This window comes from Beta vulgaris, chromosome 6 (assembly GCF_026745355.1).
Source record: "Beta vulgaris subsp. vulgaris cultivar EL10 chromosome 6, EL10.2, whole genome shotgun sequence".
Lineage (NCBI taxonomy): Eukaryota > Viridiplantae > Streptophyta > Magnoliopsida > Caryophyllales > Amaranthaceae > Beta > Beta vulgaris.
In genome coordinates, this window is record NC_079207.1 from 43,990,939 (window position 1) to 44,018,159 (window position 27,221).

At 36.3% G+C, this 27,221-nt stretch overlaps 2 protein-coding genes and 1 long non-coding RNA gene across 4 annotated transcripts; 1 reads left to right on the plus strand and 2 right to left on the minus strand.

The window, feature by feature from the left end:
- Positions 1 to 340: 340 nt before the first annotated feature.
- Positions 341 to 5,106, minus strand: LOC125498354 (uncharacterized). Its single transcript, XR_007275301.2, has 3 exons — positions 2,424 to 5,106; positions 1,849 to 1,905; positions 341 to 542 (listed from the first exon to the last, which is right to left on the minus strand). It is a non-coding gene; the product is annotated as an uncharacterized LOC125498354 (long non-coding RNA).
- An 8,990-nt stretch (positions 5,107 to 14,096) lies between these two features.
- LOC104896906 (uncharacterized) lies at positions 14,097 to 16,576 on the plus strand. Of its 2 annotated transcripts, none has more exons than XM_010683693.4 (2): positions 14,097 to 14,282; positions 15,189 to 16,576. In XM_010683693.4, exon 2 carries the CDS (start codon positions 15,344 to 15,346, stop codon positions 15,995 to 15,997), a length of 654 nt encoding a protein of 217 aa, XP_010681995.1. In that variant the 5' UTR covers positions 14,097 to 14,282; positions 15,189 to 15,343; the 3' UTR covers positions 15,998 to 16,576. The 2 variants fall into 2 exon arrangements, with proteins under 2 accessions (XP_010681995.1, XP_010681996.1); XM_010683694.4 differs by having other exon boundaries at positions 15,195 to 16,576.
- Positions 16,577 to 21,198: 4,622 nt separating this feature from the next.
- LOC104896907 (ras-related protein RABB1b) lies at positions 21,199 to 26,515 on the minus strand. Its single transcript, XM_010683695.4, has 6 exons — positions 26,315 to 26,515; positions 26,048 to 26,187; positions 22,479 to 22,561; positions 21,984 to 22,188; positions 21,640 to 21,708; positions 21,199 to 21,524 (listed from the first exon to the last, which is right to left on the minus strand). The coding sequence occupies exons 1-6, from the start codon at positions 26,358 to 26,360 to the stop codon at positions 21,432 to 21,434; spliced, it is 636 nt and encodes a 211-aa protein (XP_010681997.1). The 5' UTR covers positions 26,361 to 26,515; the 3' UTR covers positions 21,199 to 21,431.
- Positions 26,516 to 27,221: the final 706 nt, after the last annotated feature.

Genomic DNA, 27,221 nt, shown 5'->3' on the forward strand with positions numbered 1-27,221 from the left:
TCGTCAGCCAGACAATAATAGCTCTACACATTATCAACACCCTGGATCGGGACCATAATAGCTCTATTATGTCGTCAGCCGAACCATAATAGCTCTACACATTATCAACACCCCGGAGTAGGACCATAATAGCTTTATCCCGTCGTGAGCTGGACCATAGTAGCTCTACACATTATCAACACCCTGGAGCGAGACCGTAATAGCTATATGTAACACCCCAATAATAATTCTCTTTTCCAAAAATACTTTTCAAATATAAAACTAGAGAATCATAAAAGCATTATTGCTTGTGTTATAACGTATCGGCTTATTCAGAATTTTGCAGCGGAAAACATATAACTAACTATGGAATTGAAATTTAATAAATAACAAGGTCAACTTTAACACCCAATAACAATGTTAACGTTAACTCAAAACTAACTTAACTATGAATGTATAAACTATAAAACAATAAATAAATCAATATGTTACACAAGCTCTCTATACTCGAGCCCCCAGGATGCATCATCTGCACACCTGTAGATGACAATGCACTAGAGAATCTGCTTACCAAGAGTGGATCATCACAGGATCAATAAGGCAAAGCTATGATAAACACATACAAACAAAACACGTAATCAGTAAAGATGAGTACTACATAATAATAAATAAACATTCCTAACATGATACTAATAACACAATATGCAAATAACTTTTATCGAACTAAGCTTTAACAATAATTTTATTACTTTGATGGAATAGTATTGGACCGAGTTGTCTAACTAAAAACCAACCTTCCCTTTAGAAGAAGAAATACGGGAACGACTTTATATTCTCATGACGTACGATATCGAGGAACCTTTATATAGGGGTCATATTATGTTTGTGAGTCTTATTTCCTCAAATCAGGTGTGTGTTTTAATTTAACAATTCGAGTGCATTGCATTGAATTTAGAAATTGAGGGTTGTGTGGATCCTAATAGAGGTTAATAAAACATCCTCTTGTTCTCGAGCTAACAACAAAGCCTATTCAATATAAAGATTCAATCTTTATGCCCTATTTCATATAAAGATCGAATCTTTTAACAAGTACAAGTGAGATTCCGGTGTTTTGAGACTTGTTAATTAAAAATAGGAATAGTGATCAATCCAAACCCAGAATAAGCCATGGCTCGCTAACCATGTACCCCAACTCCTAATTGTCTAACTTTAAACGTGTATCAATCTAAAGTTTCTTACTATCCAAGTTTCACTTTACATGATTCACCAATTATTACTTGTTATGACACACAAGCAACATAGACAAAATATAATCAAACATTCACAACTTTATTTTTATCTTAGGATTAAATAAGTGATCATACAACTTACAACTCAAGATTAATTCCTTCTTTATTCTAATCCTGCTTATTGTTGAACCTAGCCAACAACCAACTTACATTTCAAAGGTATGAATTATCAATGTAACACCCCCAAAATCCATACACGTCTACGACTACGTCGCATCGACTTTAGGAGTGTTACCGCCGCGATGAAACGCAAGGCTTATTAAAAAGAATGTTAACTCAAAACGTTGTCTCAAAAACTGAAATGTAGCGGAAATAAAAATGTGAGTACAACTCGGGAATCGTCAACGACCCCTTTACTCTTGTTACACCATGGATCAAATAATACGAATCTAATGCTCATGTTCATAATACGATAGAATTACGCATTATAATGCCACATATCGATAAAAAATCATAAACATGTTACCAAACAATCTCAGCAATCAACATCGTTCCCTATCATGATTGTAGGTTCCGATGGAATAAATCACAACCTAATCATGATACTAGTACTTGCAACTAAACTGGTACGCGTACATACCTTGTAACGGAGAATTTTCGATGTCTTAGCCAAACATTCCGCTTATGAAATTGGTACCTAAACAATTAAGGAAGTACTTTAGTGCTACGTCCTTGATAATATTATCAACTAATAAATGACTAACTATATCGACTTAGTAAATCGAAGTATAAACGATAGTTAATCTCATTGTTTATTAACTTCCTTTCCTTTCCTACTCTATTGAGCTTTGCGTATTTTAAGAGTCAATGTTAGTGAGCCAAGCTGATTTTAGTTAGTTTAATAATCCAATACCTTTACCAAGTTCATTCAAGTCTTATGTCCAATACTCCTAAAATCAGGTTCGAATAGCAAAGGTCACTATAAATTTCCATCCAAATTCAATAACTACTTTCTTTACTTCACACCTTACTTAATTACAATACCTTAACTCAGATTTACAACTTAAATCAGATTAATAACTTAAAATAATTATAAAACTTAATTAATTACTAATTTACTTAAATTAATTCACTTACAACTTAAATTAATAGAAAAATAGAATAATACATATTAAAACTAATATAATATATACTATACATATTAGGTTTTTATACCGCTAAACTCGTAGGCGATAATCACCGGCGACGTGATTCCGGCAGTGACGCGCAAGGTTCTCGTAGCCTCGACGACGCACAATCCTCGTCGCACAATGTCGTCCAACTCGAGCCTCGTACCTCCACACGCACACCCTCGAAGTCTCGCCCTCCGACCTTTGACGACACGCACGTCTCGCACGCACCATGCCCTCGACACCCTCGTTCGCACCACAGTCTCGCACAAGACCCTCCTTGGTTTGCAGGCGCAACTCCGCACCCCCAAACCACGCAACACGGGTTGCTCGAACAACCTTAAACGACTCGCTCGACGCTCACACTCGACTTCACGCTCAGCTTGTTCGCACAACTCTCTCGCACGCTTCGCACGACCCTCTCGCACAGCGCACACATCCCGACTCACTCCGACTGTGCACCCGACTCGCCGATGGTTCAAGGAAGAAGAGAGGGGAAGCGGGTCGTAGGAGGAGAAGGGAGGAGAGAGAATCAGAGAAAGAAAAAAAAAACGGCTGAGGGAGATAGGATGAGAGAGATTAGGGTTTTAGATTATTTTATTCTTTTCTTTTTATTCTCTCCTATTTATAGTGTGTGGCCTTCCTAAGTCAAATAGGACTTGGTTTACTTTATTTATTCCGACATTAACATAAATCGAATTATAATGAATTACGTTAAAGTTGTACGTGTACTCAAACTGTATTATTATTATTATATATTTTTTTTGGTAATTAATACTAAAATACCTTTCAGTTATATTCTTTAACTCCAAAATACGGAGTATTACATGCTTCCCCCTTAAAGGAAGTTTCGTCCCGAACTTTGAGGTAGCCAGTCTTAACGACGATCTTTTGCACTTCTAAGTCCCAATATTTCACAAGTGTTTTCTAACTTTTGCACGTCAGATAAGCAATAATTACACATAATTAACATACTTTAGGGTGAAAGCGCAAAATTATATCGCATTCTTCCCCCCTTAAAAGAAAAGTTACGTCCCCGTAACTCACCTACCTCTTCAAAAAGCTCAGGGTACTTCAGACGCATCGCATCTTCGGCTTCCCAGGTGGCTTCCTCGGTATTTTGATTTCTCTACAACACCTTGACAATTCTGACGTCCTTATCCCTCGTACTATGCACCTTGCGGTCTAGGATCTTAATAGGTCTCTCCTCATAGGACAAGGTTTCATTTAGCTCGACGTTTTCAGATTCTAGGACATGTGACTCATCAGGTACGTATCTCCGGAGTTGGGATACGTGAAACACGTTATGGACCCTTTCTAAGTCGTTGGGTAATTCCAGGCGATAAGAGACTTTGCCTACTCTTGCCAAAATCTCATATGGTCCTATGAACTTAGGGCTTAGCTTCCCCCTTTTCCCAAATCGCATCACTCCTTTCATTGGAGACACCTTAAGCAATACTTTTTCCCCAACTTTGTAATTCTCTTCCCTTCGCTTCTGATCCACATAGGATTTTTGCCTGTCCTGTGCGGCCTTAATATTTTCTTGAATGACTCGCACTTGATCCACTATCTCATGAATCATCTCAGGATCTAACACCACAGTCTCACTAATGTTGCTCCAACACAAGGGGCTACGACACTTTCTCCTATACAGTGCTTCGAATGGGGCCATTTTAATACTAGCATGATAGCTATTATTATATGAGAATTCTATGAGGTCCAAATGGTCTTTCCATGATCCCTAGTATTCTAAGGCACAAGCTCGCAACATGTCCTCTAAGGTCTGAATAATTCTTTCAGTTTGACTGTCTGTAGCTGGGTGAAAGGTTGTACTAATCAATAGCTCACTACCAAATGCTTCCTGGACCTTTTTCCAGAAATTCAAAAGAAATCGCGAATCTCTATCTGATACTATACTCGTGGGTACTCCATGCAATCGAGTGACATTTTTAACATACGCTTTGGCTAGAGCTTCCATACTCCACGTGTCTTTCATAGGTATGAACCTCGCGGACTTGGTTAGCCTGTCCACTATTCCTCATATGGTATTATTGCCTCCCCGACTCCTAGGTAAGGCTACAACGAATTCCATGGATATCGAATCCCACTTCCATGTTGGAATATATAGAGGTTGAATCTTTCCTTGAGGTCTCTTATGTTCACTTTTGACTTTCTGACACGTTAGACATTTCGAAACAAACTCAGCTACTGCCCTTTTCATCCCAGGCCACCAGAACATTTTCTTGAGGTCTTTATACAACTTATCCCCCCTGGGTGGACGGAATAATTCGTGTTATGACCCTTACTCGTTATCTTCTGTTTCAACCCCTCACACTTTTGTGGTACACACCACCTACCCTTATATCGTATACTTCCATCTTCATGGATTACAAACCCTTCTGCTTTGCCCTCCTTAAGCTTTGCTTTGACTCGCTCAAGTTTCACATCCCCATATTGACTTTCTCTTATTTCGTTTAGAAAGTTGGGTTCGATGGTTAGGGCACTCATCAATTTTTCTACCTTCCCTTCATGAACCACTTCTATCTGGAGTCTAGAAAATTCCTCACAAAGTTTGTCGACAACAACCAAGTTATTCAGGCTATGGCTAGACTTGCGATTTAACGCGTCAACAACAACGTTTGCTTTACCCTCATGGTACTGGATGTCTAAATCATAGTCCTTAATAAGCTCTAACCATCTACGCTGTCTCATATTAAGGTCTTTCTGGGTGAAGAATTTAAGGCTTTGTGATTAGTGAAGATTCGACAGGACACGTAAAGGTAATGTCTCCAGATTTTTAAGGCAAATACTATGGCGGCCAATTCTAGGTCGTGTGTCGGGTAATTAACTTCATATGGCTTCAATTGACGAGACGCGTAAGCTATAACCTTCCCATTTTGCATAAGAACACAACCTAACCCATTCTTGGATGCATCACTATACACATCATATCCTTCATTCCCGTTAGGCAAGGTTAGGACAGGTGCTGAGGTTAACCTCTCCTTAAGCGTTTTAAAGCCTTTCTCACTGTCCTCATTCCAGTTAAACCTACAATCCTTCTTCATTAAGTAGGTCATGGGCTTTGCTATTTTGGAGAAGTCTTTCACAAACCTCCTATAGTAACCGGCTAAACCCAAGAAACTCCTTATATTTGTGACATTCTTTGGGTAGGCAATTCACTCACGACTTTGATCTTTGCGGGATCTACTGACACACCCTCCTTCGAGACGAAATGACCCAAAAATTGACACGCTTTCCAACCAAAATTCACCCTTCGAAAACTTCGCATACAGTTGGTTCTCCAGTGCTGTAAAATAACCCTCAGTGACCCATGTTCCTCCTTGCTCCTAGAATAGATCGGTATATCGTCTATGAACACAACGACAAATTTATCGAGGTAGGGTCGGAAAATCCTATTCATGAGGTCCATGAAAACAGCATGTGCATTAGTTAACCCAAAAGGCATGATTGTAAACTCATAGTGACCATATTCAGTCCTGAAGCAGTCTTAGGTATGTCGTGATCAACAATCCTCAATTGATGGTAACCTGACCTTAAGTCGATTTTGGAGAAATCCTCGCCTGAAGCTGGTCAAAAGATCATCAATCCTAGGTAATGGGTATTTGTTTTTACAGTGACATTGTTCAACTCACATAGTCTATACACAATCTCAAACTACCATCCTTCTTCTTCACAAATAAGACGGGAGCTCCCCGTGGTGACATACTAGGTCTAATATACCCTTTATCGAGTAGTTCCTCCAACTGGTTTTTCAACTCGTTCATTTCTGCTAGAGCCATTTGGTATGGGGCTTTCGAAATCGGTCCAGTCCCAGGTACTAGGTCGACAGTGAACTCTACATCTCTCCTTGGAGGCATACCAGGTATTTCTTCAAGAAAAAGATCCTGGAACTCTCGGACTATAGGTACATCTTCATGTCTCAATGGATCATCCTCCACGCTTCTCACCGAACACATGAATAGAGGTCATCCTTTGTCTACGTAGTTCTTAACTTGCAAGGCATTGATCACCTTAATTCCAGGTTCTCGAGGTACTCTCTTATATGAGACCCTTTTTCCCGAAGGATCTCTCAGTTCCACATTATGTGCATCACAATCTATCTTATGTACTTCCTAAGCCAATCCATCCCAAAATGATGTCTAGGTTCGATAAGTTAAACTCTATCAGATCAGAAGGAAAGAAACCCGGCCTCCCCTATTTTTAGTGGCACTTTTAGAAATCTCTTAGCGCAATTAACGGTCTCCCCAGACAGAATAACTATAGGCATAGAAACTGACTTAGACTCGACGAATGCTAAAGTTCTAACAGTTGAATGGGCAATAAAAGAAAATGATGCTCCAGAATCGAACAATACTTTAACAGGAGTAGAGTTCATAGAAAAAGTACCCGTGACAACATCCCTACTGTAACAGCCCGCACTTCCGAGCTGCTAGCTAATCACACTTAACATTCATTAAACTCAATTAACACTTAATAACCTCGAATTAACTATTTACTCGCAGCGGAAACATAAACCTTAAAACGATCCTGGACCTGTGGGTTATGGGCCCACATCATAATAACTCCAAAACCAAATACAGACTACATAATACCTTACTACAATTCCTAACACAATATAATACTTAAACACCAAATGAGAACTTAATATTCAACAACTTATATTCCATATCCAACTTCGAATCACTAATATATTTACAATTCAATAATCAACTCTTTACTTTCGATCCATTACGAGCTCCCAATACAAACCTGCAAATTACAGAAGGAAATACAAGACAAAAACAAAACTAAAATGAGCGAAAAACTCAGTAACTTTACTACAGCCCGTCAAAACGGTTTTGGTTCGTAAACATTTCTCATATCAGAAGCAACTTGGTAATTGTTCGGAAATAATTCGTCTTTTAAATATATCGTTGGCATAGCTTAATCACATTACATAAATCGCTGGCAAGTACAGGCTTATAACATAACTTAACATAATATTCGACCTTATCTGGTCTTAACTCATATACGAATCATTTTACTCCACGTGTACCTTGCCCACTCTTCATCTCAGTTCATAAACTAAGCCAGCTAAACCATTTCGAAAATGTTTTCTCAATTTCATACTCAAATCACATTTCTAGAATACTTTACAGTTTCCGAACAATTCCAATAACATAACAAAAGTATTATTCTTTCATAACCATCAAATATCAATTCGCAATTAACTTATAAATATGCATTTATAACCATGGCCATGACTATAAGCAATGTATGATATTGAAAACACAATACAACATGGGCATGTAAATTCAATTTGCTGAACATAAAGGTTACTTCAACTCAAGAATAATTATATGCAATCTCCATGAACATTTATGATAATCTTGATCTTCAACTCCAACTCGAACTCTAACATAATTCACCTAACACAATAACATAATCAACAACCATTCTTCAAATAGATAATAATCAATCTTAAACCTTATGAGCATGATGCTTTCCTAAATGATACCAACCTTCTAATAATCCAACTCATACTATCAATCTCACATTATAACTTTCCAAAATAATTAGTTTAATCAGAAGTCTAACTAGATTCTGTTTTTATTTAAAAGTACTTGAAGAATCATTCAAATAGATTTTTCAAACAAGAGTAATTAACTTGGATCTGCAGATTATAGATTACTAACTTCTTGAACTATCTTGTCTTAGTCATTAAACCAAAATAAGTTTACGAACAATTTACCCAAAGTTCATACTTTCAGTTGTTGAAAAAAATAAGATTACACCATATCTAATCTTGAATTTAAAAGGCAAAAACATCATCTTTTTTTCTTCAATATAATAAAATTCTGAATTTGCTATTCAACAATAAGACTCAAACTGAATTTATTTATAAAATCATAAACATAAAACCCATTTACAGGAACTTAAATTTCTTTAATCAAACAAGAGGAGATAAGAAACTTAGCTTATACTTATGAACAAAAGGAGGAAGAACATAGCAGCAATTGATTGTGCTCCGCGTCACGGTGAAAATCGCAATTAGCAGCAACGCATTAGAAATTCCAGCAATAACACCAAACTTGTAAAGGGCATAACTCATAGCGCCGAACTCCGAATCGAGTGATTTTTGAGTCTAAATTCAATAACTCATAGAGATATACAACTTTGATGAAGGAATAAGGACTAAAAAATGAGAGTATGTTGCTGAATTTGACGGACAGAACAGAGGAAGAAGGAGGACAGTGAGTGAGAGAGAGAAATGGGTTGGGGTTTTGGGTTCCTTTTATTTTCTTGAGATGATATGAAATTTTTGGATACAACATCAATAAGGTGGCATTCCCATATAAAGCCACGAGATCAAAAGAGAGAGAAAGATTAATGTTTTTTTTTTTCTCTTTTAGTTTCCTAAGATTAAAATATCAATCATAAAACCATATAAGTGATTTACCATTTTAACATTAGTATTCCCTTTTACCTTAAAATATTTAAATCAATCTTACTTATAAAATATCATAATTAAGCTAAGTTAAATATTTAGCTCATAATAAATCTGCTTAAAAATACGGACTGTTACACCTATGAACCTCCTCTTAGCTAGCCGTCATCATATACAGCTTCCCCTTGCCCTTATTATCATGGGTATTGGTTGCATGGTTCCTATTGGATGCCTGATTGTTTGTGTTGGTTGAAGGCTTGGAGTAATTAGAGTTCCCATTGTATGCACTTCCCCCTTTTCCATTCCCGTATCCATTCCCATTTTGAGGCTTGTCCCCATAATTCCCTTTCTTTTGGCCATTGGGTTAACTTTATTCTTCGAGTAACAGTCGTATGCCCTATGCCCCAATTTCCCGCATTCACGACATTCTACCTTGTTACCCTCGCAGTCTCTCCCATGATGGTTGTTAGGGCACTTTCTACAACTATACACGCGCTCAGGTCTGCGGTTGTTGGTGTTATTATTATAGCAGTTATTGTTGTTGGGATGAGAGTTGTTGCTATTGGGTTCCTTACCGAAATTTCTTTGAGGGTTTTGATTGTTTTGGTTCCTATGGTGTTTCTTTTCAAACTTCTGGACCTCGGGGTTTGGATTATCTTTTTGTTTCTCACCCTACTTACCCCCTTCCTCTCGTTTTCTTATGGCATAAAGGTGAGCAGCTTTGCCAAACACATGGTCTAAAGAGGTGAATGTATCTCCCCCCAGTCTTCCTTGCAGATCAAGGTAAGTCCTAGTTCGAAACGTGAGGCCTTAGCTTCCTTAGTAGGGGCAATTTTCGGGGTAAATCTCATCAGTTCTATAAACTTTTGGTAGTACTCCTCCACAGACAGGGTCTCTTGCTCTCGCATCATAAACTCTTGGGCTTTTTGCATTCTAAGGTATGGAGGGTAATATTTGTCCCTTAAGGCCTTTTGAAAAGCTTCCCACCCAAAATCAGGTTGATTTAGAGGTTGTCCTTAGCTTGGGTCCACCATAAATGGGCATCTCCCTGTAGGTAATAGCTAGCTAAGGGCACAGTTTTCTCATCAGGGCAGGATAGGGTGAAGAAAAGTTTATCGAATTCCCCAACCCAGTTCTCTAATTCCTCGAGTCCCCCTTTCCCATTCAGTATCGGTGGGTTCCTACAGGCAACTTTCTCAGACAAATCCCTATCATAGTTGTGACCTTGGTCTAGGTTAGCTGTGATTTGCACCAGGTCACGTATCCATTGCTCAATATTCAGAGAGGTTTCAGGTGTGCCTCCCGACCGAACCATTCTACTCTGAAAATAACATAATGGCTATCTCAGTGACACACATCATCTTTTACTCACTTAACCATTACACATTGCACATATAACAAGTTGTTGTCGCGAAAAATATTAAGCCTCTATTGACTTGCACACAAACATCTTAAATAAGACGTCACAACCAATAATAGAGAAAAACATAATGTATCATTAAAGGTTTTAAAACATATATTATATATATATATAGGTATTTAAGAGATAAAACGATCATTTGAAGCAATTAAAAAGTTTTGTCGTAAATAGGATTTTAGTTCAACACCATTTCTGAAACATCTTTTATAACAACTTAAAGCTAACTTAGTCCTTTGGACCACTATAAACGAACCTATCCTTGTACATCCTCTTAATCTATTCATATATTTGAAGATTTCAAGAATCTTTCATAACTTCAGTTGATAACTCAAACAATACATATGAATACAAGGAACGAAACGAAATCACAAATGGAACCATTCTTATGATTTAATGCACATAAAATAATCTATATGCTCTTATCCCATACTACCTATTTTAAAATCCTTTAATTTTAAAACATCTTTGAAAATAGGAGCTCCTGGCTCTGATACCAGTTTTGTAACACCCCCAAAATTCATACACGACTACGTCGCATCGACTTTGGGAGTGTTACCGTCGCGATGAAATGCAAGGCTTATTAAAAAGGAATGTTAACTCAAAACGTTGCTCGAAAACTGAAACGCAGCGGAAATAAAAATGTGACTACAACTCGAGAATCGTCAAGGACCCCTTTTATTCAAACCACAACTAAATAAGGAAATCATAATAGTTTTGAAATGCTTAACTACACGCGTTAAAGTTCCAAGATTAAAGACTATCCCCCGTATGCTCGGTATCATGCAGCAGCACCAGTACACCTAGTCTGCTCTCCGTTGTAGCATCAATGGTTCATCACAGGTCAACAAACACATAATAACACACAATCAGTTATGTTGAGTACATAGTAAACCATTGAATGCATACAACATAAACAAAGCAACAATGATCATTTCTAGATATGATACTACAATAACTTTACATCCTTTACTTTTTATTTAGTTAGCAGCGAACGGCCACCGTCATCTTACTAGAATCATACGGGCTACTTAATCCTTAATAGACAACTTCGTCTATTATATGAAATGCAAATACGGTTTCGTTTCGTTTTGTCTCACACCCATCACCTTAGTATGCATACCCCCAAGATCGTACGGAACCTTCCGCCTACTTGAGTTATCAAAATTTATAAGGACAATACTGTCGTCACAGTAGGCCTACATAGGAGTGTAGAACAAGTCCCACACTCCCCCCATTGTTCATCACTTGTAGGGAGTCCAACTATAAGTTTATTGCCGTAGTTCATTCTTAATACTATCCATTCATACCACAATAACATAGAATCGTATAACATGTTCTCTTAGATCCACTACTCGAATCTTCTCTCTTGTAACACTCTTGTTATGCCATGGATCAAATAATACGAATCCAATGCTCATGTTCATAATACGATAGAATTACGCATTACAACGCCACGCACATTTCGATAAACAATCATAAACATGTTTCCAAACAATCTCAGGCTCTCAACAATCAACATCGTTTCCTATCATGATGCTAGGTTCCGATGGAATAAATCACAACCTAATCATGATACTAGTACTTGCAACTAAACTGGTACGTGTATGTATCTTGTAATGGAGAATTTTTGTTGTCTTAGCCGAACGTCCCGCTTATGAAATTGGGACCTAAACGGTTAAGGAAGTACTTCAGTGCTACGTCCTTGATAATATTATCAACTAATACATGACTAACTATATCGACTTAGTAAATCGAAGTATAAACGATAGTTAATCTCATTGTTTATTAACTTCCTTTCCTACTCTATTGAGCTTTGCGTCTTTTAAGAGTCGATGTTAGTGAACCAAGCTGATTTTAGTTAGTTTAATAATTCAATACCTTTACCAAGTCCATTCAAGTCTTATGTCCAATACTCCTAAAATCAGGTTCGAATAGCAAAGGTCATTATAACTTTCCATCTAAAATCAATAACTACTTTCTTTACTTCACACCTTACTTAATTACAACACCTTAACTCAAATTTAGAACTTAAATCAGATGAATAACTTAAACTAATTATACAACTCTCATATTCACACCACATTTAATGCTTGCGCCTGATACATAACGAGATCAAATCACAAACATCACACAGCAATATAAATTGATCTTTTTCTTTCTTTATTAGACGCAACTATTTGATCAATCACAAATCTTTTTTAAGGCTCATTTAGCTTGCGATTCAAGATTCGTACAAATCAACGACTCCTGACAATGGTATGATTTATGAGGGTCAACTAAATTAATTACCTTTATTTTATTTATTTATTTTTATTTTCTTGAAGTTGCTAACTTTCTGTTCATGATGTAGATATTGTTAACTCGTCCCTGCGATTGTAAGTATTGTATGTATTATACTAACTCCTTGCATTATTTTCTTTTCTTAATTTTTATTTATTATTCATGTTATTATGATGGTCCTGCATGAATATTTATTAACTTGTATTTATTGTTAAGCAAGACCTAAATAAATGTTCTAATAACTTATTCAGATAACATGGACAACCTGCTACGAACCCATTAATATTGATTATCTAATAACTTGTCACTAAAAATATAGTCTTTTTATGTGTTTCCTGTACCAACTTAGACTAAATATTTTTAGGGTGTATCAGAATATTATATGATTATTCTTTGGCAGAAAATCTGTTATGAATCAATATTTAGTAGAGGTCATCAATGGGCAGCATAGTTCATGACTGTGCTGTACCCTCATCCCCGAACTCAATCATTAGTTCATTTTGACTAAAGGGGGGCAGCACGCGGGCTAGCCCGACACAGTTTAGGCTCGACCCAACACGAGTCCACTCGAGGCCCGGCCCAGCCCATTGTCCACTAAGTGGGTCGTGGGCCTGTCACGCTCAAGAAATTTTATTTCAAGCCCGCACCGGCATGAGCCCGCCTAGATGGCCTGTGGGCCGACCCGCATGCCCAACACCCCTTTCCTTTGTTTTTTAGCTTAAAATTGTTTAAAATCCAAAAAAACAACATAAAACACGGGCAAGGCCCGCAGGAGGCACGAGCCCGACCCGTGGATAATATTTGTAAATTTCAGGCCCGGCACGGCCCGCCACTGATGAAGTCGGACCCGACCCGACATTTTCCCAAGCCCGCGGACCGAGCCCGTGAACAGGCCCGACCCGACCCATAATTTTGACCATCTATGGAGTCATGACGGGGAAATTTATATTGGATAAGTCCCTAAGATGTCCCTACCGTTCAATATCCAATTAGCTTTATAAGTTTCCCTCTAAAAATTTGTTAGCGACTTCAAAAATATATTTTTAATAAAAGCTTAATAATGAGTAGTCAAATAAACACGCTCACACCGCGTGTAAGCATTAAAGGAATGAAAAATTCACGCTTATAATCCCCTGTAATTGTTTGAGATTATTTCTAAGAAAATGGTACAATTAATAATATGAAATATTGTTTTTTTTTTTTTTTGAGGGGATAATATGAAATATTCAAACAAAGAAAAAACGTTCCAATTAAAAAAAAGTACTCCCTCTATTTTTTTTTTATCTTTCTCACTTTCCTGTGCACATCTCCCAATGCACATTTTTGAACTTAAATATCTTTCGTTATATTTTAGTAAAAATTATAACGATTGAATATTAATAATTTACTAATTGAGACGAATCAAACAAGATCGCACATGACTATATTTTTTCTTATAAATTGGAAAAAATTGAGAAGATTCTCTTTTAAGTATGAATAGTGCCAAGATTCTAAGTGAGAACAATAAAAAAACAGAGGGAGTATTAGATAATTAGCAATAGTTGAGATTTTGTAGGATTATTCATGTAATTCTTTTTCCCCTTCCTTAAACGAATCTCGCAATTCGGCCTCCGCAGGGCTAATATCACGATTCTATCTTTTGGTCTTTCTTTCCTTGTGGCGGTTCGAATTTGGCATTTGGGGATTTTGTACTACTAGTACTAGCACTAGGTTCTTTTGGGAAGTGTTTTCGAGCTTTCGGCGATTGCCGTTGTTGTGTAAGTCATCTTATTTCTTTCAGATACCTGGATTTATAATTCAATTTAGCTGTGTGCCTATGTTGTTAAATTCTTCCTCACTAAATAACCCTAAAAGATTGGTAGGTGCTTATTTGGGTGTTAAATTATGTAAATTTACGTCCAGGTATTTTGTTCTAGTTTGATTAGTGATATTTTTTTTGTTTTATTATGCGATTTCTCAACCTAATCTTATTGTGTTAACTATGAATTTCATTTATTTTTGTTTTGGTGATTTCGACCGGAGAAGTGTATTCTTATATTTGTAAATTTTGTTGTGTCAACTGAATCTAATTAAATTCGAGATGGATTCCATTTATCTGCCTTTTGTTCGATCTTTGTAGTTAACAGAAACTTAGTCACAAATTTAATCAACTTTTGGCAAACTATGCTGTCAAAAAGAAAAAGAAGCTTAAAGTTCATTCATGTTGGAGTAATACTTCTATCATTTTGTGTACTTAGTTCATGCTGATACCGTGACGTCTGGATTCGACATTATGGTCTTTGTGGATCCGATTTGTCATTCGATGGGGTCATGTAGCTACATACGTTTTGATTCATTTAGTCCCTAATTTCTTTTTTTTTTTTGTTGTAAATTAGATTAATTTGTCCTCTCACTTCAAGTTTGGTGGTTGTTGTATTATCATTAACATTAATCAAACGTGCAATGAGTTTAGTTTCGAGTTGTATTAGTCTACCTTCTGCTCAAGTTAAGATTGGGTTTGGGTAGCCTTTTTATTGTCTATTATAACTTGCTTTCAGTGGGTTCTGAAAATTTTATTAAAGATTGCAGATGTTTTGGGCATAAGTAAAACTGGTTTTAGTCTGAAAATTTTTCTTGATTTACTTTTCTGCGCTGAGATTTGATTGGTGTTTCTACATGAAAAGTTGCAGTGTGGTGTCGTTACAACTCTGTTGAGATCCAAGGCAAGTGCTAGGATTTGGTTATTCTGGTGCAGGGGATGCTGCTGCAGATTAATCGTCACTGCTTTATTGCTACGTTATTTGCTAATTGAATTTTGAAGCACCATTCAATCACAAAAATGGCTGAAGATGTGCCTCCTCCCATAAGGTTGATGAATTTTGTGTCTCAAGAAGAGTTAGAGGTAGCCAAGAGAAGCCATGGTGAACGATTGGAGGATGGGACTGCACAGAGAGACCGCCCTCTCTATGATATTTTGAAGGAGAACAAAGATAAGTCTGATGCAGAATTTAACGAGCGATTCAAGCATCAACCACCTAAGGCTTTGGACGAAGACGAGACTGAGTTTCTCGATAGATTGGAGAAGTCCAGGAAAGAATATGAAAAATGTATAGCTGATGAAGAAGCCCAACAACTGAAGAGCTTTCAAGCAGCTGTGGCTGCACAATCTATGATGGTTGTATATGAGGCTAAGGAGATACGTCCTGTTTCTGATGCTCAGGAAGAGAAAAGGACCATGGAAAAGAGGAATCGTCCTGTTCAGCCCTTGGGAGTGATCATTAAAGTTAAGCCACAAAAGAAGGCAAAAGTGGAGCCATCACTGGAACCAGAATCTAGAGCTGCTCAAAACCATTTAAACCAGCAAAGAACATGTAGTACTGATAAAGAGAAGCATCATGAGCCAGTAAAGAATTCAGATGGTGACGGGGGAAACATCCATGATTTGTTAAAGACTGGTCTAGTTTCGTACAGTGATGGAAGTGATGATGATTAGTATCCGTGCTTTTTGAATATTTTTCAGGAGCTGGTATCATGTATTGGTTGCTCTGATTTGGATGGTCATTGCACAAAGTTGGAGTAGTAGGATTGGAGCTTGTCTAGATGACAATCTGTTGGAGTTTCCATAGACTCCAACAAGGACACGATAATTTCATGCACTGGGCATTTAAGTTGGTATCAGATAGGGGTCAATTTGATGCCAAGTTAGATTTTGGAACCAAATATTTAACTTGATAGTAAGCTACAATTTGATACCAAATAGATTTAAGTTGATGTCAAGCATTTTATATGGTACCAAATAGAGTTAAATTGGTACCAAAATTGTAACTTACTACCAACTTAACTGCATTTTGGTATCAACTTACTCTCGACCTTGTGAAATTACGAGTGTATCATTATTTTGTTAGTCTTTGGAGACTCCAAAATACTGTCACCAAGTCTTTTTCATAGGAGTGTAGGGCAAATGAAAATGTACTGGTAGACTTTTTGTTTCTCCGTCTTCCATCATATGCGAATGACAACTTGTGACGCTTAAAACCCAAAATACTCATAAATTACCAGTTTTGTTTGCTTATTCCTGCTTTACGTCTCTGTGCAAGTTATGTTGACTTCTTAATGCACCTTTATGGTAGCATTTGCTTCAGCCATTTGATTATGGATGTGCTCTTGAAATCTGCATACCAATTTGGCGATTTCTGTCTAGTCAACGGGTTGATTTCGGGTTTTTCAAGCTCAGGTGGTGAAAATACACACCATTCTATGATACGGGCAATGTGAGCTTATTGGTTTCCTGTAACACGTTATTTGTAAGGAGCATGTGTAATGAGTATAAATTGACCTGAGTGACTTTGGAATAATTATTAGATTCTGTTTTTGTGAAAGTATACCTTTTAGATGCAACCTTATGTGAGATTATATGTTTGGGTGTGTCATGTACGTAGTCTACTTAAAGCTAAAGTTATTTTGTGCTCATTTGAAACTTTTTTTTTTTGAGTATTAGTCATATGGAGGATTTGAAATGCAATGAGCCAACACTCGGTTGTACTATTGCTTTTGGAATACTTGGGTGTATGATAAAAGGGGTAGAGAATACATTTTCTAAACATATTCATTGTGGTTTTTTTTATACAATTTTCGTTCATTTGAATGTTGTACGAATTGTATGGAAAAGGGACAATTATGAACAAGGTCAAGTGAAGACTAGAAACTAAAATAGCCAAAAAAAAAAAAAAAAAACCACTTATCTATTTAAGCTCTCAAATTTAAATTGTTACCAGTTTTTCTACCCGTCTCTCCCTGTAATTTTAAGAGTTTGATATGTAAAATTTTAGCTACAAGTGACTCATAATAATTAATTGTAATGGTGTCCCTCATTTTACCATTTAAAAAGTTTTTTCAAAATTTTCCCCCTTACAAAATGAGTTACTAATTCAACTACGTAATTTTTTATATAAAAAATGTAAGAAGAAAATATAGGATTCCTGCTTTCTCATAAGGGAAATATCTAAACCATTATTCTTCAAAATAGTACTACTGACAATAGTTTCGAGAATCGACACAATAAAGGGAAAAACATGGGACAATAGATTTATTGATATGATTTGGAAGGTTAATTTAAGTCTCCCGAATTAAAGGTGGGTTCTTTAGTGTTTATGATAGCGTAGTTCGAATTTGATAAGTTTTGAACCACTCTAAACTGATTAGTAACAAGGGATATGGAGTTATTAATTCCTAACCAAGGATTAACAACAACTAGGGTTTGAAGAAGTTTAACTAATCCAAGTTGAAAATCAACTAAGGGTTTGCATTCACTGCTAAGACTTTGAATTCGCTCCGAAAACTTTAATTCACAAGGAATAGGTTAAACTCAAATCACACATCCATCTATTATTATGGACTAGATGTGTACTTATATAGGATGAGCAACAACCTTGCCCTCCAAGCTAACAAATGACCGAATTTCCCAATATGAAATAAGGAAAGTTCCCTCCTAGACTCTAGCATAATTTAAGGAAACATTCCCCTAAAACTAGCCTAAAATCTAGCACAACCTTAGGAAACAATTGGATTTAGGAAAGTTTTTTCAAAACTTTCCGTAAAACCTACAAAACCACACGGCTAAGTTTAGTCCAAAATACAACTGAATTTTCGGATATAATTACAACCGAATTGAAATAAAAACAACTTAACTACTTGAAATAACTAACATAACTAACAAACATAATAAAAGTCATATTTTTAGTTACATGTAAAACTTCTACTTTAAGAGTAAAGTAAAACCATGCAACAACCTAAGAAAGCATTTAAGGATATAGCTTGGTGGAGTCATCCATGCACACATCATTTACTTTATATAAAGAAAAAGTCATGAGCAGTTCGAACTCGTATACTGCTTTTCAGTATATATAGAGAATACACTTTTTAAATATATATATTTATTGTGGTTCATTTTTTATATGGTTTTTCCACCAGGTACCCCTGAGGTTTCACGAAATGCACCAGGTACCCTCGTTGTTTCAAAAACGCACCAAATACGTACCCTTTCAATTTACTTAAAATGCACCAAATACCCTTAATGACTAACGACGTCAAGTTTCCGTTAGCGTTATTTACTATTTTTCCATCCCCTAACCCATAAACCCTAACCCTAACCCTAATCCCTAACCCCTAATCCTTAACCCCTAACCCTAATGCTAACTTTAACCCTAACCCTCCCCCACCACCCAACAACCCTTCTCCTTCCCCACCACCCCAGCAGCCCAACCTCCCAGCCCCTCCCCCACCCCGCAGCTCCCTCCCCACCCCCAGAACCCTTCCCCCCTTCAGCGCTCCCCTGCAACACCTCCCCTCTCTTTTTTGTTCGTTTTTGGAGTGGTTTAGGGTTCAAAATTTTTGAGATATGGTGAGTTTTGTTCGAATTTTTACGACGAATTCGGTTTTCGAAGCTCAGAAGGAGAGAGATGGAAGGAAATTGACGATCGCTGGCTGAGAAGTGGAGATAAGCAGGTTTTCGAATGTTCGAAGCAGAGAATAGGAAAGAAGTGGGTTTCGCGGGCTGAGAGGGAGGAGGACGGGGCTGCGGGGGTAGGGGAGAGGGAAAGAGGAGCTGCTCGGTGGGTGGGGGTGGGGGAGCTTGTTGCCGGGGGTGGTGGTTGGGTGGTGTTGGGGTTCGAATTTGAAGTTAGGGGGGTTATTGTTAGGTTAGGGTTTGAAGTTAGGAGGTTAGTGTTAGGATAGGGTTAAAAGTTAGGGTTTAGTTAGTTAATTAGGGTTAATTAGGATTTAAGTTCAATTAATTCTAATGATTAACGGAAACTTGACGTCGTTAGTCATTAAGGGTATTTGGTACATTTTAAGTAAATCACAAGGGCATCTGGTGCATTTTTGAAACAACGAGGATACCTGGTACATTTCGTGAAACCTTAAGAGTACTTGGTGAAAAAACCGTTTTTTATAATTGCTGATCATTTGAATGTTATCCTAAATTTCTGGAAAAGGAACAATTATAAACAAGGTTAAGTGGAAACTAAACCTATCAATTAGCCAAAAAAATTTTTTATGTAAGGAACAATTATTATATGTAAACAACGTACAATTATTGTATGTAAGGAAAAACTATGTGCAGTTGGAACTTGTATGCTAACATTTTAGTGAACAAGCTTGTCGCAATATATTTTTCTCGGGAAAATAGAAACCGTAAGGCGGTAAGGCCCAAAAGAATTAGCCACACCTTACCGCCCCATGTGTCACAAACATTAAACGGCCACAACGATGGACATATATTTGTTTACTTCCAGCACAATCCACAGGAGTAGCACTTCCAACAACATATAGAACCACTTCTCATTTAAACCAAGTGAACTTCTTTAAATCATTTTATTGTGGGACAAAATAAATTTTCTTTTCCCAAAAGGTTATTTTAAATTCATAGTTAGAGATTTCGAAACTTTACATGTGGGATAGGTAGTTTCTAATTCTCAACAACTAGTTTTAATAAAATATGTTTACTCCGATTTTCACTTGCATTACAAAATACAAATTAACATTGACTGTCAACAACCCCCACTAATGCAAAGAAAATACAAAACACAACATAACTATTAAGCAACCAAACGATGTTTGATACTTAAATTGTTAAATGCCAGTGTCTTTCAATTGGACCAATACAAAGTTAAAGTTAAGTAATCCCCTAATCAAAAGAGTGAAGAAAACTAGAATCCCTCGAAACAGGAAATAGACCCCAAATGATTAATGACACATATCTCACATGATGCTAAAATTCGAATTCCTTGACAGCATATATGGCTAACAATCTCAAGATGCTCATGAGTGCTCTAGCAAGACTACCCACATCTCATATACAAGGTTGTTGCTAAGCCTTCACACCCAATTAGGTGATTTCATCTGGGACCACCTATTAATTTGGGATAAAAAATCACGAAAAATAGAGCTCAATCACTCCCGATAGGCAGTATATCCATCATGTCCTCCTCATAGAACCACCTGCAAGAACATATAGATGCATATAGCGGAATTTTAGGAAACAATTTTCCATTATCTATCATTGATCGCAAACATAATCAAACACATAAATAATTCAATAGGGATTAAATATCAAACTTTTATAGCGTGATTTTCCTGTTGCATGCAAGCTTTGACGATCCGATAGCCCCAAGTGTTACACTTCTAATTAGTTCACGAGCACTAGTTGAACACCAACGACTGTAGAACGGAAGAGAAGAAATTCTCTTGCTTTTGATAGTATAGGCGTCGGTTTAGAGGGAATAGTTTAGGATTTCACTTTCTCTCTCATGAAAAGAAACTGATTAATGAATTGATTATCTAATATATCTTATCTATAATAGAAGAGTCATATGCTAGATAGGAGAACTAATTCTCTTATTCCCCTTATGACCGGCCCAACCCAAATCCTAAATGGATTTGGATTGCTTTATCCAACTTGTGCTACAATGTGTGACCTCGTAGGATTAATCTATTTTAGTTATAGGTCCAATCAATATTATCCCACAATTATCCAAACGTTTTTCTGATTTTCTATATAAAACAATGTAGAAAGGGAGAAGTGACTTGGCAAACTGTGGGGCTACAGCGCTTTGACCAAGGTTTGGCTTTGGTTGTCATCATCAGGAAAAACACCCAGGACCATTCTATTATGCTGAGCATACAATGAAAAGATAATGAATCGAATTCCTCAGATTTACGAAGTTAAATGATGGTAAATATATACAGAACCAAGCAACGTCACAACTCACAATGTTCAAGCATCTCGTAAGGAGCTGGTGAATATGCTCAATCATTTCTAATATCAAATGTTACATAATCTGTACATTTACGCCGAGAAGTAGATTGACAGTACGGAATTTACGAGATTCACCAAGGAAATGCAAAACGCAATTTTCTAGCTTGCCTCAGCTACAACATCCACCTGATTGAGCAACTGCACCGTCTCTTCCCCCTGCTGTGCTTGATGGTCGTCCATAACCAACCTTAATACCAGATGTCTACAGTTGAAAATACTAAATGAGTGACAGCACAAAAAAACATTACTAAATGATGATATTATTATGAATGCCATCACTACTTTGCCTGACTATGCAACTACAAGCAAGCATCTACCTCATTAGACACATCAAAAACACCTTCTTGGATCTTCTGAAGTATCTTCCCTGCAGTCTTCACAAACGCCTGTAAAGCAAAAGAGAAATGACCTTAGACTTGTCATTATGTATATATATCACACCTCTAGTGAACAAATCGGAGAGCCCTCTGTCTCCCAAGTTTCCTCAGTACCATTCTTCTGAGAAACTATTTTTTGGTTTTCCTTTTTTTTTGGTGGGGGGGGGGGGGGGGGGAGAGGGGGAGCTGGACCGGACCCTATGTAACTGAAGGCAAATGTAGGCCTTGAATAACAGACATCAGCAAGCAAATTAACATTGATAAGTTAAGCTCATAATTGTTACCTCCTCGACATTTTGTGCAGTTCTCGCAGATGCCTCTAAGAATAACAGACCATGCTCCTTTGCAAATTGCTCACCTTCCTCCTTACTTACAGCCCTTCTATGTGCAAGATCACATTTATTTGCTACAAGCATGATTGACATGTTGGGATTTGCATGCTGCCTGGCATCCTCGAGCCAGCTTGCCAGATGGTTGAACGTCTCTCTTCTATGAATAGACCATTCCAACTTAACATTACGTCACAGGGAAATTCATGAAAGCACATGAATAATATACAGTTCAGATTTGGTGACAAGATTCAGACAAGTTTGACTGGCTTTAAGAGTGAAAATATCTCACCATCTTCAAAAAGTTCCAAATCTCTATTTTTATCTAATGCTACTGGACAGTGGACACGGGGTTCATAGGAGCTAAAACAGACCAAGTGCAATTTCACGACACAATCAACAAGAATGTAGTAACCCAATAAAATTTAAAACCCTAAAAACCAGATTTACCTTGTTATATCATAAACAAGAAGTGCCCCAGCTGCTCCTCTGTAGTATGATCTAGTGATAGATCTGAAGGATTCTTGGCCAGCCTGAAACAGGCCACAGCACATAATATAAGCATAAAACTGAAGATGAGCAATGAAGAGCAGATGTAAGTAAAAATCAAGTAGCAAACAAAAACAGGATTCAGCTATCTTAGAACAAGCAAGCTGCAAACATGAGCAGCTGAAGGGAAACCATTAGAGCTTCACAACTAAATACCTCTTTTCTTTTAATTTCAGAAGATGACAATGCATCCCTAAAATAAAAATGTAGAGAACAAACTTCAGAAGCACCAGGAACTCTAGAAATCATTTAGAATTTTCAAAAGACTATGAATAGCATTTCGCGAACACTCCAATGTCAAATCGATTATTAATTCCTATCCAACCAAAAGACTCATAAGAAGACCATTTATAATGACATCTGAGATAAGAGAAACTAAAGATACTCCAGAGAAAAGAGAAACACAAAGACTATTTATTTACAAATGAAAATCACAGTTACTTGGTTAGCTGAGCATTTGGGGCAAACATGACGCTGGTTCGCAAACACAATACATACCTCACAATTGATTGGGTTTCAATGGTGTATTAGTATTATCAGTAATACGCTTTTCTACAGACATCGTAATTTATTGTATCAATAGCCAGACTGATTTACTTCACCAAGGAAAGGAAATTGCATGTGGATGAGGGGGTTAAGGACAATAGCAATAACAGCTCAACTACGATATTTCGGGGACACACCTTTTTTTGTCTGTTATTATAAAGCAAGAGACCTGTTCAATTAATAAAGAGCCCAATGTTGCAGGTAGAGTGAGGAAAAGACACATGATTGGGTACTATCCTACTAGGCAACGCAATTACAAACTAGCTTTCCCCCTCTTCATCTCACTGCTTGACATGCAGTGTCATGCACCAAATATGTCGAGCAATTTTTAGTTGCACTGCTTAAATGTATGTGGGGAAAAAAGAAGCGATGTGTGTTCCTTTTCCCCACGCAACCCCAAAATAGAAATAGAAAAGGAGTTGTTCTTTCGACATGCATATCATAATATACTGTTATCTTTCAATCTATATGTTTACCATCTTGGACCAACTACAAAAGATGCACTCGAGAACCTTTCATCATAAGAATCCATAAATCAGAATTGCTTTGCAAACAAGAAAAATTTATGATAACAAATTAGTTCCTGTAAATGATGCATCGCCATAGGGTTTAATAATGTGCATTTACTCAAATCATCAATGCAGCAAAGTAGTCATTGAACTATAACTTCTGTGAGAAAACTAGGCGTCTACTTGAAGTTCGTTGCCCAAACCAGCAACTTAGTCCCCATGTAATCTAGACAAAACGACCTTGGTTTGGCTAAAGAATGTGCTATGGACTAATATTTTAGGGGGAAGGTAATTTAGGTTTTATCTTAATGAGTAGCTTGGGGAATAAGCTAGGTAGTTATGCTAAGCAAATTACTCTATATATAGGGTTAGTTAGAGAGAGAAAAGTATGTTGAAAATTGTTGAGAATATTAGAGAGCTTTTAAGAGTTCATTTGGAAGTGTGTCAAGTCACTCAAATACTTGGCAATATAACTTTTATTTTCTGTAATTTTCAGTTTATCAATCAAATACTCATCTTTTTCCTCAATTTATGCCTTTGATGGTGTCTAAGCTATGTTGATTCATAGTAGTATGCTGCTACGTTCCTGTTAATTAAACTTCAAAACAGAATTTTCAGAAAAATATCCTTGTCAACTGTCTATCATGAAACGGCAGACACCACAGAAGTGAAATTCGTAGTTAACTATCCATAGAATATGGTTTCCTAAGGCTAAAGTTAATGATCTAATCAACTATACTTACTCACCAAACCATCATATTCCAAGGAGACTACGATTAATTTCAGAAAAATAAAAAAGAAACAAAGCAAAAACAAAATTGAAAGGAAAAATTGATAGGAACCGTCACAACTATGGGCGTTCCACCATTTTCAGTCCCAACTAAGGATTATTTCTGAGCGGTCCCAACTATGCACCATTTTTGCCAAAATTGGTCTCAGATTACCTATATATCGGGTTAATTTATTTTAGTGTCTTAAGTCAGTTTCCTTCTTCCTCTTTCTCTCTATCTCTTTCCACCCTCTGTCCGCCTTCCCCCTTCCACCCCCCTCCCCAGCCACCCCCAAAATCCCCTTGAGACTCTAATTGATATGAAAGAGAAGTCGTTATATAGAGTTCTAGTTCTGTTAGGATTCTATGTAAATTAGAAGTTTTATTTTAATTAAGTATTTAAGTGATAAAGGAATCCTATTATACTTAGGAGTTTAATTCCTTATCATTGAGTCTAAGTAGGAGTCTTATTTTACTAATTATATTAGGAATAGGCGTGTGATAAGTATAGGTTATTATTTGTCTTTATCCTTAAGATAAAGATAGATAAGTTTATTAGTTGTTATCTTTAAGATTTACTAGTCATAATAGGTTTAGGAAATCTTGTACTATATATATGGGATTTTCGGCCATTAATAATAGATTAACAGATTTATGAGATTAGAGTTTTAATTTTCTTTGTGAAAATTTTCGGACTTCTTTGTGATTTCCAAACCTTGAATCAATTAATTAAGTATTTAAGTGATAAAGGAATCCTATTATACTTAGGAGTTTAATTCCTTATCATTGAGTCTAAGTAGGAGTCTTATTTTACTAATTATATTAGGAATAGGCGTGTGATAAGTATAGGTTATTATTTGTCTTTATCCTTAAGATAAAGATAGATAAGTTTATAGTTGTTATCTTTAAGATTTACTAGTCATAATAGGTTTAGGAAATCTTGTACATATATATGGGATTTTCGGCCATTAATAATAGATTAACAGATTTATGAGATTAGAGTTTTAATTTTCTTTGTGAAAATTTTCGGACTTCTTTGTGATTTCCAAACCTTAAATCAATTACTTTGTGTTTGAGATTTAAGATTGATTGCTTAATTACTTTGTGTTTGAGAGTGAATCAAGACCCAATTCGTGAGTTACTTTGTGTTTGATCGAATTGTTCTATCCTTAATACTTAAAGAAAACCCTAAAGATCCAGTCTTTCTTTCAAGATTCTTTGATTTCCATAAAACTCGACTAAAGTACACTCACATTCATATCACTAATATCTTCAACTGTGCTTGACCAATTTTGGCAAAAATGATGCATGGTTGGGACACTAAAAAATACACACTTAGTTGGGACTGAAAATGGCTGAACGCCCATAGTTGGGACCATTCCTATCAATTTTTCCAACTTGAAAAGATTGCAAACAACATAAAAAGGAGGCATTTAATATATGGCAATAGATACTTGCACATTATCTTCGATTGAGCTTCTCTATACCATCACTTCCAACAAATTTTAAGGGTTTTGCTGAATCTCGCTCAAAATACTCTTACTATCGCCCTGTATCTTCCACATTTATGCTCCGGAATTTTAAATATACAATCTAGTAAACTGAACTAAATTTTTAATAAAGGGGGCGAAGAATTAAGCACTAACAGTATCCCAAATCTGAAGCTTAATTGGTTTTCCGTCAATAGTAATCATACGAGCACCAAATTCAACGCCAATTGTGAGATCGTGAACTGGTTGAAATCTCTTATCCGTAAATTGCAACAGCAAACATGATTTTCCAACACCTGAATAAATATTCTCAAAAAAAAAAAAAAGTTGCGAACAATCCAGATGTATAAAACAGTTAATTTAGGGTTCCAAAGCTTCAGCAAAACTTGCGTACAACTGAAGAGAAAGAGTGAAAGAGTTAACCTGTATCTCCGATGATTATGTATTTGAAGAGATAATCGTAAGACATAACGAAAACTAGTCGAATGAGGTCAGAAGAGAGAGAAAAAGAGTCGGGTTGAGAGTTGAGACGCCGCAATTAGTTTGAGAGATCGCTGCGTCACACCTTTGAAAGGAGGAGGAGACGGGAGAAGAAGAAATATAGTGATTACTGATTAGTGCCTTTTTTTAGTTTCTTCTGTCTTTTATTTTAATTGTCTTTCTTGTCTTTTTTCCTATATTTTTGGCTTCTATTAATTTGCCTAATTTTGGCAAATATTTCTCATATGTCGTTACTATTTTCTATTCTTTCTTTTTTAACAAAAAACTTCTATTTTTTCATTGTAATTCATACTTCATTTTTCAAATCATTCCTAAAAATCATGAAATATAAGTTTACTTCTATTTTTCTGCTGTGACTTAAAAAAGCAATTTGACAATTCGTTTACGTTTGTTCTCCTCAACTTATTTTCAGTTCAGTTTAGTCATATATTTCTCTAATAATAAAACAATAATTATTATTATTCTCATTATTATTATTACTTCTATTACTATTATTATTATGGATATTAATATCATGATTATAATAATTATTATATTATTATTGTTATTATCACTCCTATTACTATTGCTTTTAAAAATACCATGTGTCTATTTATACATATTTTGATGAAAGAAAAAAAATAACATAATACTTATTCGATTAGGATTATTTTTTCAAGTCCAAACTCTCAACTAAAATAAAACGTAAAGACGCACAATTGTAGAAAAATCAAAATCTAGCATAATCAAAACAACCGATCAACGACAAAGAAAAAAGATTTAAAAAAAAGGAAAGAATTTGAGCTCTTTGCAAAATTATAGTAAAAAAACATGAAAAATAATGTACACA